Here is a 14,722-nt window from a genome sequence, read left to right as displayed (position 1 = left end):
CTGATTGCGGCTAATGAAATCATTAAGGGGAGAGAAATAAAACCAGGCAGAGGGGCGGATTTCACATGCAGAAGAAAATCCGCCTCGATGGCTGGAACGACAACAACAAAAAAAATAGGCGTTTAAGTGCGCTCGCTTTTTCTATTTTTTAATAATAATTATTATTATTAATAAAATACCCTTAAACTCCCACGCAAACTGCGGAGGAATCTTGCAGCGGCGAGGGGCAAAACGGAGCGAGATGCTACCAGCCACCGGGAGAGCGGCGCGGGGAGGGACCCGGTTGCCGGTGGAACCGCCGGGCTTTTTCCTTTAAAAATAAATATATTTAGGGAAAGAAAAAAAAAAAAAAGAAGGGGGGGGGGAAAGGACCCGTCCGGCACAGGGGCACCCTCATACCGGCATCGCGGGGAGGTGCGGGGACGAGCGGGGTGTCGCGAATCCCGCCGTCCTCGCGATCAACCTGGCTTCAAAGAAACAAACAACAACAAAAAACAAACAAAAAAAAGAAGAAAAAAGAAAAAAATGCTTAAAAATTACGTTTTTGGATGAAGCGCGAGGGAAGGTGCCGCGGGCAAGCGGAGCGGCCCGGCGCTGCCTCCTTTTGGGGCCAAAACGTTAAAATTATAGAGAGGGGGGGTGGAATATATATAATTTTTGATGTGTGTGTATATAATTTAAGAGTAAGGCGAGGCGGGCGCGCGCCTATGCGAGCACGCGCGCGCGCCCGCGCGTGTGTGTCTGTGTGTGTGTGGCGTGTGCCTGCGTGTGATGCGCGCAAACGCCACGGCATGCCGGGGCCGCCCTCCCATTGGCTGGCGGCGGCGGGGGCTCGCTCCGCCATTGGCGGGAGGGTGGTGGCGGGGGGCGTGGCCAGCGTGGGGGGAGTAAAAGCGCGTCGGCGGCGCGGGGCGAGTTTTGAAGCTCCCGAGCGCGGCCGGAGGAGCTCGGCGGCTCCGCGCACCCCCGCGCACCCCTCGCCAGGAGCCGGCGGGGCCCCGCGGGCTCCGGAAGATTTCGGGCGGTTGTTGTGACAAGAACTGGGTTTCCGCAAAAGGCTGCTTTTTTTTTTTCTTCTTCTTTTTTTCCTTTTTTTTTAATTATAATTTTTTTATAACTCCCTTCTCCTGCAAGAACAGCCCCCCCCCCCCCCCGCGCCCCGCTCCCCGCCTCCCCCTCCGCAGCAGCCCCCGCCGCGGGCCGTAGGTGTGTATACAAGAATCACAGTAATAAAGAGGGAGGGAGAGGCGGCCAGAGCGCACCCTGCCCCCGGCGACCCGAAGGATGCTGCTGCGGTGCCGCTGCTAAAGGACACGCTGGGATTTAGCTCGTCTCCGAGACTCTCTCTCTCTCTTCCCCCCCCTCTCTCCCCTCTTCCTTCTCCGCAGAGGGGTCCCGGACGGGGGTGAGGCCCTTCCACCCTCCTTTTCCTCGCCTCCCCGGCCGCGGGAAGCCCCTCTCCATGATGCAGGCTCGCTACTCCGTCTCGGACCCCAACGCTTTGGGAGTGGTGCCGTATTTAAGCGAGCAGAACTACTACCGGACGGCGGGGACGTACGGCGGCATGGGCAACCCCATGAGCGTCTACCCGGGCCACGCCGAGCAGTACGCGGCGGGCATGGGGCGCTCCTACGGCCCCTACCACCCCCACCAACCCGCCGCCCCCAAGGACCTGGTGAAACCACCTTACAGCTACATCGCCCTCATCACCATGGCCATCCAGAACGCCCCCGACAAGAAGATCACGCTCAATGGGATTTACCAGTTCATCATGGACCGCTTCCCTTTCTACCGCGAGAACAAGCAGGGCTGGCAGAACAGCATCCGCCACAACCTCTCCCTCAACGAGTGCTTCGTCAAGGTGCCCCGCGACGACAAGAAGCCGGGCAAGGGCAGCTACTGGACCCTGGACCCCGACTCCTACAACATGTTCGAGAACGGCAGCTTCCTGCGCCGCCGGAGACGCTTCAAGAAGAAGGATGTCTCCAAGGAGAAGGAGGAGGCCCGGGAGCGGCTGCTGAAGGAGCAGCCCAAGCCCCCCGGGCTGCCCGGCGCCGACCTCCCCAAGGAAGCCTCCTCCTCCTCTTCCTCTTCCTCCGTCTCGGCGCCGGCCTCCGAGAAGAAGGTGGTGATCAAGAGCGAGACGGCGTCTCCCGAGCTGCCGGTGATCACCAAGGTGGAGACGCTGAGCCCGGCCAGCGGCGGGGCCCTGCGGGACAGCCCCCGCAGCGCCGCCTCGCCCCCCGCCGCCGCCTCCCCCGAGGGCTCGCTGCCCGAGCATCACCCCGCCGGTAACGGGCTACCGGGCTTCAGCGTGGAGAGCATCATGACCCTGCGGACTTCCCCCGCGGGGGATCTCAGCCCGGTGAGTGCCGCCTCGGGCAGGACGGGCGCCGGTATGCCCTTGGGCTACCCAGCGGGCCAGCCGTCGGGCTACAGCGCGGCGTGCAGCCAGGCCCTGGACACTAGTGGGAGCTACCACTGCAGCATGCGGGCCATGAGCCTCTACAGCGGCGAGAGGCCGGGCCACATGTGCGTGCCCCCCGCACCGCTGGAGGAGGGGCTGGCGGAGCATCCCACCGGTGCCCCGTCGCCCCTCGGCACCCTGAGCCTGCCGTCGGGGCAGGAGGGTGCGCTGGGGAGCGGCCACCCCCACGGCGGAGGGGCGGCGGCGGGGGGGCAGCCCAGCAGCGCCTCCTGGTACCTCAACCACGGCGCTGAGCTGAGCCACCTGCCCGGGCACACTTTTGGTTCGCAGCAGCAGACTTTTCCCAACGTTCGGGAAATGTTCACCTCGCACCGGCTGGGGATGGAGAGCGCCTCGCTCAGCGACCACCAGGTGAGCAGCAACTCCGCCTGTCAGATCCCCTACAGATCCGCGCCCTCCCTCTACCGCCACGCCGCCCCCTACTCCTACGACTGCACTAAGTACTGAGTAGCCGCGACCCCCCGCCTAGGGCCGTCCGCCAAAAGAAAAGGAAAAAAAAAAGTTACTAATAATAATAATTAAAAAAAAATCAGGATAAATTAAACCACACCAAACGCTTCAGCCGGAGGGGGGTGGGTGGGTGGGAATTAATAATAAATAATCTGACAGCCTCCCCGTGGACCTGGGGGCCACGGAGTTGGTAGATCCCAAGACCCGTTTTGGGCCTCCTTAAATTCCAGGCAAGTAAATTCTACTTGAAAAGGGGGATCTGTCCTAAAAAAAAAAAAAAATTAAAATAATAAAAAAAAGGAATAATTCTATATATATGTTTATCTAAAAGTGGCAAATTTTATATGCTAAAGTATAGGGGGTCTCAGAAAAATAAGTTATGGACCAATATCACAACGACCATTTATACGTTTTAAAAGGAAAAAAAGTATATAAATATATATATATAAATATATGTCCTGGGTATTTTTTAAGTTCTCTGTGCTGTAAAAAATGTGTGGATTTCTAATCAGGCTGATTTTCAGAGCCGTTAATATAATATTTAAAGTTGAGTTCACTGGATTATTTTTGTCTCGCCCAACGATTCCTAACTTCCAAATTAATGACAAGTGATTTCTTCTTCTTCTGTGTACAATTATGCCATAGAGTTTCTTTTGTTTTAGAGCTGTTCTTTTCGCAAGACGAGGAAATAATTTATTTTTTGCTGGTGGATTTTTTTTTTGAAAGGAAAAAGACAAAGTATCTGATACTTTTTTATTATTATTTACGACGTGTGATGTTTTGTATAATAGATTTCACCTTGACCATTCCTAAGGACTATTTGCTTTAACCTGCTTCAAAGTTCGTTTGTCTTATGTGGTCCTAATTGTTGTACTTACCTTAAAATAAATCCATGCTGTTTTTTTCTGCTCCGAGTCTGGCGCTTGTCTGTGTATATACGTGGGGGTTTTTGCAGGTTTTTTTTTTTTCCTCCCTTCTCTTTTCCTTCATGCGGAAAACTGGTTGTTTTTAAATCAAAGTCGTTTTCCCGGAGCCTAAAGGTTTATTATGATGATTTGATAAAAGCTTTACTTCACGTGAAGAGCTGGAAACTATACAACTGGGGGGGTGGGGGGCGAACGCATAAAGCACTGCGGGGGTAGCCGGGTCCGAGCACCCTCAATCCCAAATCCTTGCCCAGCTTGAAATTTGGGGGATTTTCCCAGGCCTCCGATGGGGAGAAAAGGGTGTGGGGGAGAAACATCTGGAGCCGCAGGGAGGAGGGTTTCTGCTGCTTTGCCCCGCACGCGTGGGCCTTATACAGTGCCTCGTGTGTTTCAGCGCCCGGAGCCGGCTCTTTTCACGACAGAAACCAAAAATCCCCCCGTTTTTAAAAATAATAATACTAATTTTAAAAATCCTGAAAGGCTACGTGTGGGTGCAGGTGATAAAAGCGATCGTTTAAATCCGAGCTCACTGCGGAGTCTCAAAGAAGGTGGAAAATTCACTTAAGTATAATTTCAAGCTTTAAAATCCTCTCCCGTAGGAACATTTGGCTGCTTTTAACCTTCTTTTTACCTACTGAAGCTCCTATTCGCAAGGCCGGGCACTGACAGATGCTCTGCCTTATCCCCAGGTCAGCCTTAACCCGTTAGAGCAGCTTTAACCTGGCGCAGAAGCGCGGGGGAACAGCGATGCTGAAGGCGTGGAAATGCCGGTAAAGCCTGAAGCAGACTTTAGGAGAGCTCCTCGGGACTTTTCAAACCTAGCTTACTAGAGCCCGGCTCCTTTCCCAGCTGCTGCAGAGGCTCAGCTGTCCAACATTTCCCGGCCTTGCCCCCCGCCCACCTCCCGCAGCCCCCCGCCACCCCTCGCAGCCTGGGTTGGGAGGCGGCTGTACCCACGGTAGGCTGTTAAAATCGATGATATAAATTGGGTTTGATCGGGTAAACCTCGCACGCGCTAGAAAGCTGGCAAAAAGCACTGAAACTCTCGGTTTAAATGAGAAAAAATGTCTGAGCCTCACTTGATCTGTATTTTAAGGAACATTCTTGTAAAACCCTTGCCTCTTTTCTTGGCTCTCAGGGTTTTTTTCTTTCTTTCTTTTTTCTCTCTCTTTTTTTTTTAATGCAACAAAATCCAAAGTACTATTTTAAAGAGAGAAAATAAATAGGGTAAAGGGTAAAAAATAGGGTAAAAAGCAAATAAATAGGGTAAAATGATAAAGAATATATAGGGTAAGAGGGTAAAAAAATATAAAACCGGGAAGACTTCTTCCCCTGCCCCAGCCCACCTCCCTGCGTGTTTTCTCCCCTCGTGGAGCCGACGGCAGGTGGGTGCCTGCCCTCCCGGAGGTGGCTGGAGGCAGGTGGCTGCTGTGGGGTTTTCCCACACGCGTCGAGAAATCCCGGGGCGGCTGATGCTCCCACACCTTCCCACGCTGGCTTAGGGCGCTGGGCACCCGAGGACCCTTCCGCCCGCTCCGGGGTGGGCTGGGATGCCCAGGGGGTCGGTGCTGGGGGACGGGGCGTGCAACAACATCCCCCCCCCCGCTGCTGCTGGACAGTTCCTGAGGGGGGCGGGGGGGGGGGGCGCAGATTGAGCTGGGCTTAGGGGTCCTCTCTCCCCTCACACCCCCTTGTTGGTGGGTTTTTTCCCGCACTCCATCCCGGTGGGATGCTGCCCCGTGGGGTCTGCGCTGCTCCCGGCCCCTCTCCCCTTGCCCGCGCTGTTGCGCTCCGGTTTCGGAGATGGCTGGATTTCGGGATTTCGGGATTTCAGGAGCTTGGCAGAAAAAGCAAACCCCTCTATTAGGTGCTGAGAGCAGTGGGGGCCCGGGAGCGTGCAGAATCAGGCCCCCCCGCAGCCGGGGCAGGGGGAGCGCACGGCCCCCCTCCGGAGGGAGGGGTGGGGGGAGCTGAGCGCGCCGTCCCTTTGCTGTGCCCCGTCCTGGGGGGGGTCAGCCCCCATCTGCCCCTCTCCGCCAAGCCCCAGCCTCCCCTCCCCGCCTTTCCGAGGGGAAGCTTTTTGGGTGGGCTGGTTTCACAGGCGAGGTGAGAGCAAAGTGGGGGTGCAGGGACCTTTTCGGGGCTGTATTTAAAAGCTGAGATATAGAGGTCGATAACGCCATCGGCATCTGTCGCGACAGGTGACTTCAGCCCGGCCGGGGCAGAGGAAGAGGAAGGAAGGAAGGAGGAAGGCCCAGGGTAGTTGCTGCAGACAGCCGCGGCCGGATCGGGCCCCGCAGGCCCTCGCCGCTGAAAGACCAGCATAAACCCTCCCCCGTAGCAGATCAGGAGGGCCAAGCTCGGCCCCAGAGGGGGCTGGCTGAAGCTGCTCTATGCCCGGTTGCACCGGGCCGGGGCCCAGCACGGTTCCGGGCAGCGGATGAGGATGGTGGATGGATTTTCTTTTTTTTTAATTATTTTGGTTTGGGTTTTTTTCCCCCCACTTTTTCTTGCTGCTCTGCCGTTAACCTACAGATTTGTAAACCTGTCCAAAAGCTCAGACAGTTCCGGGTTTCGGGAAGGGAAGGGACAGCGGGTTTCCAGCGCGTTCCCACCGGGAAGGGATGTCCCCGCAGCCTGGCCAAGGAAACTTTTCCCTGGTACTGAGGGTAAAACACAGCCCCTTTAGGAAACTCCCCAGGCTTCTGCACAACCCAGGCACGGAGCTGTCTGTTCTCCCCAGACCATCGCACCTTCCCTAGAGCCCTGTAACGCACCCCGGGAGGATTTTGGGGAAGGCCGCTAGCTCTTTTCTTGTCACTTTGAAGGGGACTTTGCAGAAAGTCCACACCAGGCGCTGAAAGGCCGAGAGAGAACGAAATATACCCCAAATCCCGTGTCAATACCGAGCGACCTCGCAATTGTACAGCGCCGTGCACGGCGAGGGAGGAGGGGGCGAGGGGTGGGCAGCCTCCGCCGGGCCCCTCCGGCAGGTCGGGTCTAAGGGAGCCCAGGCCGGGCTGCGGCCGGGGTGGGGAGCGTTGGTTTATACCCCAACTCCCTCCGGCCCGGGGTGCAGAGGAGTGGGGAGCACTGATTTACTCCCCGCTCCCCCCGGGCCGGGGTGCAGAGTGGGAGCACTGATTTACGCTCTGCTACCCCCGGGGGCACGGGGCGGGAGCGCTCCTCTCCGCCGCTTTAAAAGGGGCTTGTCAGCTGGAGAGGAGGGGAAACACGTCCGGGAGCGCCTCCACCGCCCGCTCCGCGTGTTTTTATTTTTTGCTCCGTTCAGGGGAAGAACGACGACAACAACAACAACAACCGCCCCCCTCTCCGCCGCCCCGTTCGCTTCCCCGGCCCTCCCACAGCCCTCGGAGCCCCTCGGAGAGCTGCTCCCGGGCGGAGAAGGCAGCGAGCTCCAGCGATGCCGCCGGCGGGAGAGGGAGAGGAGGCAGCACATGAGCTGGGAAGAAGGAGCAGAGAGAAAAGCCGCATCCCCGCCTCCAAGGATTTCCTACCGCCAAGAGAGGAAAACAAGGAGGAAGCAAGAATTTTACTGGGGGAGGGAGCTCAAGGAGTGAGCGGCAGCCCCAGTGCCTGTCTCCCGCCGTCCACGCGATTATTTATTGTTTTAATAATCCGTGCTTGGAGTGTCCCAAGGAGCGGGGGACTCCCCGAGGTGGGGAGAGGAGGGGGCTGTGCGGGGAGGGGGCGGCAACCCTCGGCCTCGCCAAGCTGCCCTGACAGCAGCTGGGGTCTGCCTCATCCCTCCCTGGCGAGGATGCTATGGGGGGGCTTCCCGGGCGTACTGGTCCCCAGTGTCGAGACGAGGGGAGTCCCCGCCTTGTCCGAACCCTTCTTCTACGTCCTTTTTTTTTTTTTAATTAATTTGGGGGTTTATTGCATTTTTGGCATGGATTATGGATGGGGGCTGCAGCTCCCGGGGGCCGGTGGGTGTGTGCACCGCGGGGAAGGGATGCGGCATCCCCGGCAAGGGCGGTGTTAGAAGGGTGGGTCTCCCTCCCACGCGTGGGGGACCAGCCAGTGAGCGGGGAGACCCCCCCACACTCCCCCGAGAAGCCACCTCCCTCCGCCCCCCGGCTATATTTCCCAGCCTTTAGGATTTATCTGCGGCTTCGCAGCCGCCGCGCTGGTTTTTACCCCGGGGGTGAAAACTCTTCGCCCGCTGTTTGTGGTGTTTGTTTGTTTTTTTTTTTTCTTTTGGGGATGGGGGGGTGGGAAGGCAGGACGGGAGCAGAAGTGGGCGAGAAATCCCACGGGTGAAGGGAAGCTTGCAGGGAGATCCGGGAGCGGGGGGTGCTGGGGGACACCCCGGAGCCCGGCTTTTACCTCTTCCCCTGCCAGGTAGAAGTCCCACCGCGATCGTGGGAGCGGCACTGATGGGATATTTCTCCCTGAAGGAGAAAGGGATCCTCCTCAGGCCTCCTCATCCCTCCCCCGGAGAAATGATGCTCCACGGAACAGGGTCTCTCCGGGGTCTAACGCAGGTCTGAGCCGCGGGAAGGGGGAGCTGGGGAAACAGCCGACACCTCCAACTGCCTCGGAATCCCTCGGGGCCTCGGATTGAAGCTGTTACATCAGTGGATTAAAAAAAATTAAATTAAACAACAGAAAACACAGCCCCAAACCTGGACGTTTATACAGAAAAAGAGCATCACAAATTCCTAATGTAAGCACCGGCCAGCTGTGTGCACTTGTAAAGTTGTTATAATCCCCCTCCTTGTTATAAACAGGAAAGTACATAATATAAAGCAACAGGCCCGCATTCACAAATACTGACCCTCCTCCCCGCGCCTGCCAAATTCCCCTTTTATGAAGCTGCTGCAGCCCCCGGGCGTCTCCCCCGGCGCAGCCCCGGGTAGTGAGGGCTGAGCCGGGGGCTGGGCCCGGGGCTCGCCCCCCGCCCACTCCCGGTGGCGGTGGGGGTGGGGGGGGGCACACAGAGGGCCGGGCCTGCCCCCCGCTCCCAGCCGGGACCCCGCACGGGGGAGGCGCGGGCTCCGGCCGGGGACCCCCGCCACACCTGAGCCCCCCCTTTCCTGGGGATTCCCGACAGTTTCTTTTCCTTCCTCCCCGTCGTAGCGCTGCCTTCTCCTCTCATCCTTTTTTCTTCCCTTTTATTTTCCTTTCCCCCCCCCAATTTTAATATTTTTTCGTTGTTCAATGCCCCAGCTTCCCTGCGGGGATCCCTGCCCGCTCCTCCCCGAGCTCCAGCAGTTACATCCTGCTCTGCTGTGTGTGCTTACAGCGTCAAAGGGTGGACGTGATATTTCAAACATCAGATCAGTGCGTTTATATATTGGGTGCCCGGAAATTTTTCCAAATAAACACAGCTTGATTCGACTTGGGTGGGCAGACTTATCAACAGACTAATTCTATAAACAAATGAAGGAATAACCCGGAGACCATTGGCTGGTACGAGCAAGACACGTGGAGAGAGCTTGGAGTTTTGTAGCAATGAAATTTTAATTAATGTGGGTGGGCTGAGAACACAAACGACTGTTTATCAGAGACAATTTATTTTCCAGTGCTAAGTCAACATATAATAGCAAACTTACAACAATTATTTAACTTTTTTTTTTTTCTTCTCCCCCCCCTTTTTTTTTTTTTTTTTTTTTAAGAGCTATGAAGCAGGGACAGAGGCAGAGCGAGCTCCTTCGGGCAGGGCTGGGATCTGAGCTCGCACAAATAGCTCCCCGGTGGACTCGTCCCAGGTTCCTGCCCTTCCCCGTCCCTGCGCTGGGCTCCGAGGGGGAAGACCCGGAGCCGAGAGCCCGCCGGCGATGAGCCACATCTACGGCAGCCACCTCTCCCCCATGGGCAGCCCCTCCATGGTTTATCTCCCGGCCACCCTGAGCTTCGCCCCCAGCGGTGCCATCTCCCGGCAGGACCCCCCGCAGAAGCCCCCTTACAGCTACATCGCCCTCATCGCCATGGCCATCAAAGAGGCTCCGGAGCAGAAGGTGACCCTCAGCGGTATCTACCAGTTCATCATGGACCGCTTCCCTTTCTACCACGACAACAAGCAGGGCTGGCAGAACAGCATCCGCCACAACCTCTCCCTCAACGACTGCTTCGTCAAGGTGCCGCGGGAGAAGGGACGGCCCGGCAAGGGCAGCTACTGGACCCTGGACCCCCGGTGCCTGGACATGTTCGAGAACGGCAACTACCGCCGGAGGAAGAGGAAGCCCAAAGCCCCGGGGCCACCGGAGGCGAAGGGCGGCGCGGCCCCCTCCGACGGCGGCCACCCGGTGCCGGCGGCTCGCCCCGACGAGCCCAAGAGGGCCAAAGGGAGCGCGGCGGCGGACTCGGGTGACGAGGGGGTGCCCAGGCCGGGGGGGGAGGAAGCGGTTCCCCCCGGGGGTCCGCCCCGCTGCGGCGGCGCCCCGGCCCCCGCCGCCGCCCCCCGCCCGCCCGCCGCCCCCGCCGCCCCGCCGCACAAGAGCGGTCCGCGGGGCCGCAGCTTCAGCATCGAGAGCATCCTCGCCCAGGGGCTGCGGCAGCCGCCCCCCGGGGCAGACCCCAAGGCGGCCCGGGAGAGCCCGGTGGGCTGCCTCGGCGGCTCCCTGGTCGCCAGCGGCGGCTTCGGCCCGGCCCTCAATGCCTCCCTCATGCTCGACTCCCAGGTGCACGGGAGGCTTTACCACATCGGCATCCCCTTCCTCTCCTGCTTCCCTCTCCACTTCTCCGAGGCGGTATTTAATTTCCAGTAGTTGCCCCATAATTATAACCCCCCCATCACCCTAGACCCCGGTCGCTGCTCCGGGGTCGCGATGGGGAGGAGAGACCGGACTCAGACCTCAGCAAGCGGGTAAAGACCAAAACTAATAATCGATGTTAAAAGGTGACTCAGGATTTCAGGGCATTTTCAAGGCACTCCTGGCTGCGGAGCTCTCTTTAGCGATTGCCTCCCACCCCTACCAGATCGACTTTTAAAGGTAAAACGGTTTGCTTTTCCCATGGGTGGCGGAGGTACACAGGCAGGCAGCGGGGGGGGGTCCCACGCTGGCCTACAAGCCCCACCGGGTTTGATCTGCACCTTTAGTCTTTGCATCCCTCAGGTTTCTCAGACCTGGTTTCTGCTGAGCCCTTTGGGTCTCTGGTTTTCTTCTTCTTTTTTTTTTTTTTTTTGGCTTGTGAAACCAAAACCACCCCTTCCATCCCTGGGGGAGGAGAAGGCTGAGTTTTGTTTTGCCATTAATACCCACGGGCGCCTGCACATAATAATTCCTGGGATTGCCCTCCCGGCCCAGTCCTCCGAGTGGGTAAAAGGCAGGTAACCAGAGCTGAAATAAGGGCAGACGGAAAAACCCAGGCTCATTCTGCACAACCCTGCTTGCTTTGACTCAGCACTGTATATAACTCATGGCGTTAATGCAAGCTGGTTTCCTGCGTAGCACTTGTGCTTCTCGAGTATCGTGATAGCGTTTCTGTCCAGCTGATGTGGCTAGAGAGAGGGGGACGGATGAGCCAACACGTTGCGAACGTGGAGATGTGGCCGGTTTCCATGTCTTGCTGGGATCAGTTGCTTCTGACCAGAGAAGACTGAAGCAGGGTTGGAGAGGCCGGTCTTGGTGTTTTGAAGTAGCTGTGTTAACAACCCAGACAAATACCAGGAAAAAGGAGAAATATCAGCTATGTTTCTAAAGTTTTCCTTAAAGAAGGAAGAATCCAGACAAGTTACAATCAGGAATTTTTTTTTTTTTTGCCATATTTTGTATATTAGTGGATTTGGAAAAAAAAAATCTATAGTCTCAATTTTCATTATGAAACCAAACCTATATCCAATAAAAGTTATTTTGTTCAGGACTGTGGCTGATGTGTTGTAAAACACCCTTCGGCTCGTGCGGCTGGAGGGCCGAGGAGCGGGGCCTGCTGCTGGCTGCAGCAGCCAGCTCTGGTGCAAATATCCTGGTGATGGCACGATGGGCCACGCTGCCAGAAGCAGGGGAAAGGTGGGAGAGGCTAAAACCAGGAGCCTGGGAAATTACCCATTCATTGTGACACAGATAATTCTTCCCAAAGCAATTCTCTTTCTCCTTCCCTCCCTCCATCCCACCTTGCTTCACTAGCAAAGCCTCTCCTTAGATTAGCATCTGGACTATTGGAAATCTGGGTTTCCCAGGTGAGTTGTGATTCAGCTTTTGCAGGGGAAGGCCGGCATGAAAGGGCCTTGACATCTGGACCGGGAGCTCAGGGGGCCTTGTTTTAACCCAAAGCAAAGAGCTGTCATCTGGGGAAGTACAGAAAATCTCCAAAAGGTGGGAACTGATGTTGGATTTCCCAAAGGAAAGGTGCTCATAGGCGGACCCTGGATAGGCAGAGCTAGAGCTTCTCGCTGTGAAAAAAGAGAATGAAAAAGGAGAAAGGGGCTTTTTATATCCATTTGCAAGACAGACTTTATTTAAATAAAATCCCAGCTTGGTTCTTGCCCAGCAGAGCCCTCAGACCATCTCCCCACGCCCAGCTGCTCGCATGTGCTGGGAGTTGGGCACATGTGTGAAATGGGAGGTTAACGCTGCCCCCAAGGATGTGCGAAGCTGGGTCTCCATCAAGCTCTAGAGACCATTCCCGCAGGTGGGGATCCTGCATCCCTGGTCTCCCTGCAGCCCGGCCCACGGAAGGGTTTTGCCCCCAGAAAGTGGTTATTTGTGCTTTCAGTTACAAGGTGTTTTATTCCTAGAAAATCCTTTTTGCTTCTTTAAAAACCCTCCCCTGAAGGAGCTGTGGATGTTCCCATCAGGCGCGGGAGAGCTCTCCCGTTGGCAGCTGTGCGGGGCACGGACCAGCCTCACCAGCCCCGGGTGTCTGCACGTGTCGCTGGCAAGCAGCTGCCGTCGGCGAGGGTGAGCGCTTGCTTCTGCACGCACGGGGGGTGAGGACAGCCCCGCACATCGAAAAATCAACTAAATCCCCTCCCCCCAAGCAATTTTAACCTGTGTCTTCAGGGTCCCTCTGCTTCCCTTCCTCCTAACTTGGCACCCCAGCTGTGAACCCCCAGTTGGGCCCCCTGTCAGCTCCTTTTCCAGCTCCCAAAGTGCCTTTTTGGACCTGCAAACAGGGCTTTGATTCCTTCCCTGCTTGTATAGGTGTATCCTCTCAACCTCAGGGCCCTTTCTGTGCAAGGGCAGCTTTTTAGTGGCAGGTCCCAGTCAAAAAAAAAATCACCTGAAGGAGTAAGTCTCACTTTAGGGTTGCAGTTTGATACGAACACGATGTATATTTTTATCACAGGCACATTTTTTGGAGACGCAACTTTTTCTACGCGATGGGAATTTCTTTTTTGTGAAGCTTTGCTGATGGTGACATTTGATTTTATTTCTGTTTTATTGTAGTGGAGAGGGATCAAGTACAGCTGCAGTATTTAAAAGCCACGCTGGGCCTGATTTTGTTTTCACTTGGGAGAGTAAAGTTAGTAAACTTAACACATTCTGCACAAAAGTGACACAAAGTCGACCGAACTCAGAACCGAGTGAATAGTTACGAGTGGCAATTTGGAATTAATTGGGATCAGGCCGTCGATGTAACTTGCAGGGAATGAGTACCGAGAACAAGGGTCTTATTGCCAGCACGCAGAATGACTAACCGCGCACGGCTTTTGCACGTCATCTGTTTATGTAGCGAGGAGAAGAAGCAATGGTACAACAAAAACAGCAGCGCTTCGGTGCGGAGAAATAAGCCTGCATGTCAGCACAGCAGTACCTGCCCTCTGGGTGTAACTGAGCATCCCTGAATCCTCTGTACATCCCGGGAATATTGGCGCTGTGCGGTACAAAATGGACAACGTGTCGTGCAAATATAAAGGACTTGACAGGCTGCAAATAACTGATGTCAAAGGTTTCACACCTGTTTCAAGACCCAAAAAAGCAGCTGCCAAACACAAAAGTGCCACCCAGTATTTAACTCATCCCTGGAATCTTCCCCCTCCTGGCTTTCCCAACCTCTCGGGGCTGGCTATAAACACAAGTCTGAAATACTGTGAAAAAATGTAGAAAATAGCCTATGATGCAGTATAAACAGCATACTTCTTGTGTGGGCGATATATATGCCTTTCCGTTCCACTGGAGAGGAATGACCTCTCCCAACCGAGCAAGGTTTCACGTCTCCGAGGTCTGCAGCCAATTTTAACTCGTAAGAGCAGAGGAGAGCACACAGTGGCAGAGGCTCACAGCGGAGTCGTTCAGTTCACGGAGCAGCTTTGCTCCAAACACAGGTTTCCTATGAGAGGAACCGAAAATTTGGCATATTGAAATAATTCAGGAATTTAATTCCTCATAAATGGGGCTTCCAGTCTTTAAATACGCTCAGTGTGTGTTCTCTTAAAGTTGGTCCCATAGCATATAAAAAAGAAAAAAAGAAATCAAGGATTTACACATGAGCAGAAGCCACTTTCAAGACTTGTCACTCAAAGTGCGTGGCTGTCCATGCCTGATTTCGAGGTGGCATAACTCTAAGGGACTTTGTAACTGCTTTAAACCCCCCCACCCTCCCCTTTAGTAGTTAATTCTCTTTCCATCCTTTACCAAGGAAGACACATAATGGGGGGAGCATCCCTTTCCACACCAAAACCCACCGGCCTTCTGCTAATTGCTCCTAAGCCTGTGGTGAAGAGCAGCCAATTCCCGAAACGAGAAGGGAAGGAGGATCTGCTTCTTTACTTGATTCATAGCCCCGCTCACCCAGAAAACAAATCTCCTGGGAGACAGCATTTTGGATATTAAGCAGATCACATATTTGATTTCAAGTGAAAGACCAAGAAGACAAGATCACAGAATTAGAGAAGTTACAGATGGAAAAGGTCTACGAGGTTATGCAATCCATCAGTCTGGACATTGCA

General features: G+C 55.4%; 2 protein-coding genes across 2 annotated transcripts; both read left to right on the top strand.

Moving 5' to 3' along the window:
* Positions 1-712: 712 nt before the first annotated feature.
* On the top strand, positions 713-9,587 carry FOXC2 (forkhead box C2). Its single transcript, XM_064459693.1, has 2 exons — positions 713-2,839; positions 9,507-9,587. The coding sequence occupies exons 1-2, from the start codon at positions 1,463-1,465 to the stop codon at positions 9,561-9,563; spliced, it is 1,434 nt and encodes a 477-aa protein (XP_064315763.1). The 5' UTR covers positions 713-1,462; the 3' UTR covers positions 9,564-9,587.
* Positions 9,588-9,668: 81 nt separating this feature from the next.
* Positions 9,669-11,694, top strand: FOXL1 (forkhead box L1). The gene has a single exon (XM_064459694.1). The coding sequence runs from the start codon at positions 9,669-9,671 to the stop codon at positions 10,596-10,598; it is 930 nt and encodes a 309-aa protein (XP_064315764.1). The 3' UTR covers positions 10,599-11,694.
* The last annotated feature ends 3,028 nt before the right edge of the window (positions 11,695-14,722 follow it).

This window comes from Phalacrocorax carbo, chromosome 8 (genome assembly GCF_963921805.1).
Source record: "Phalacrocorax carbo chromosome 8, bPhaCar2.1, whole genome shotgun sequence".
Taxonomy (NCBI): Eukaryota; Metazoa; Chordata; class Aves; order Suliformes; family Phalacrocoracidae; genus Phalacrocorax; species Phalacrocorax carbo.
Note: the sequence above shows the minus strand (reverse complement) of the source record. Positions and strands in the feature narration are given on the sequence as shown.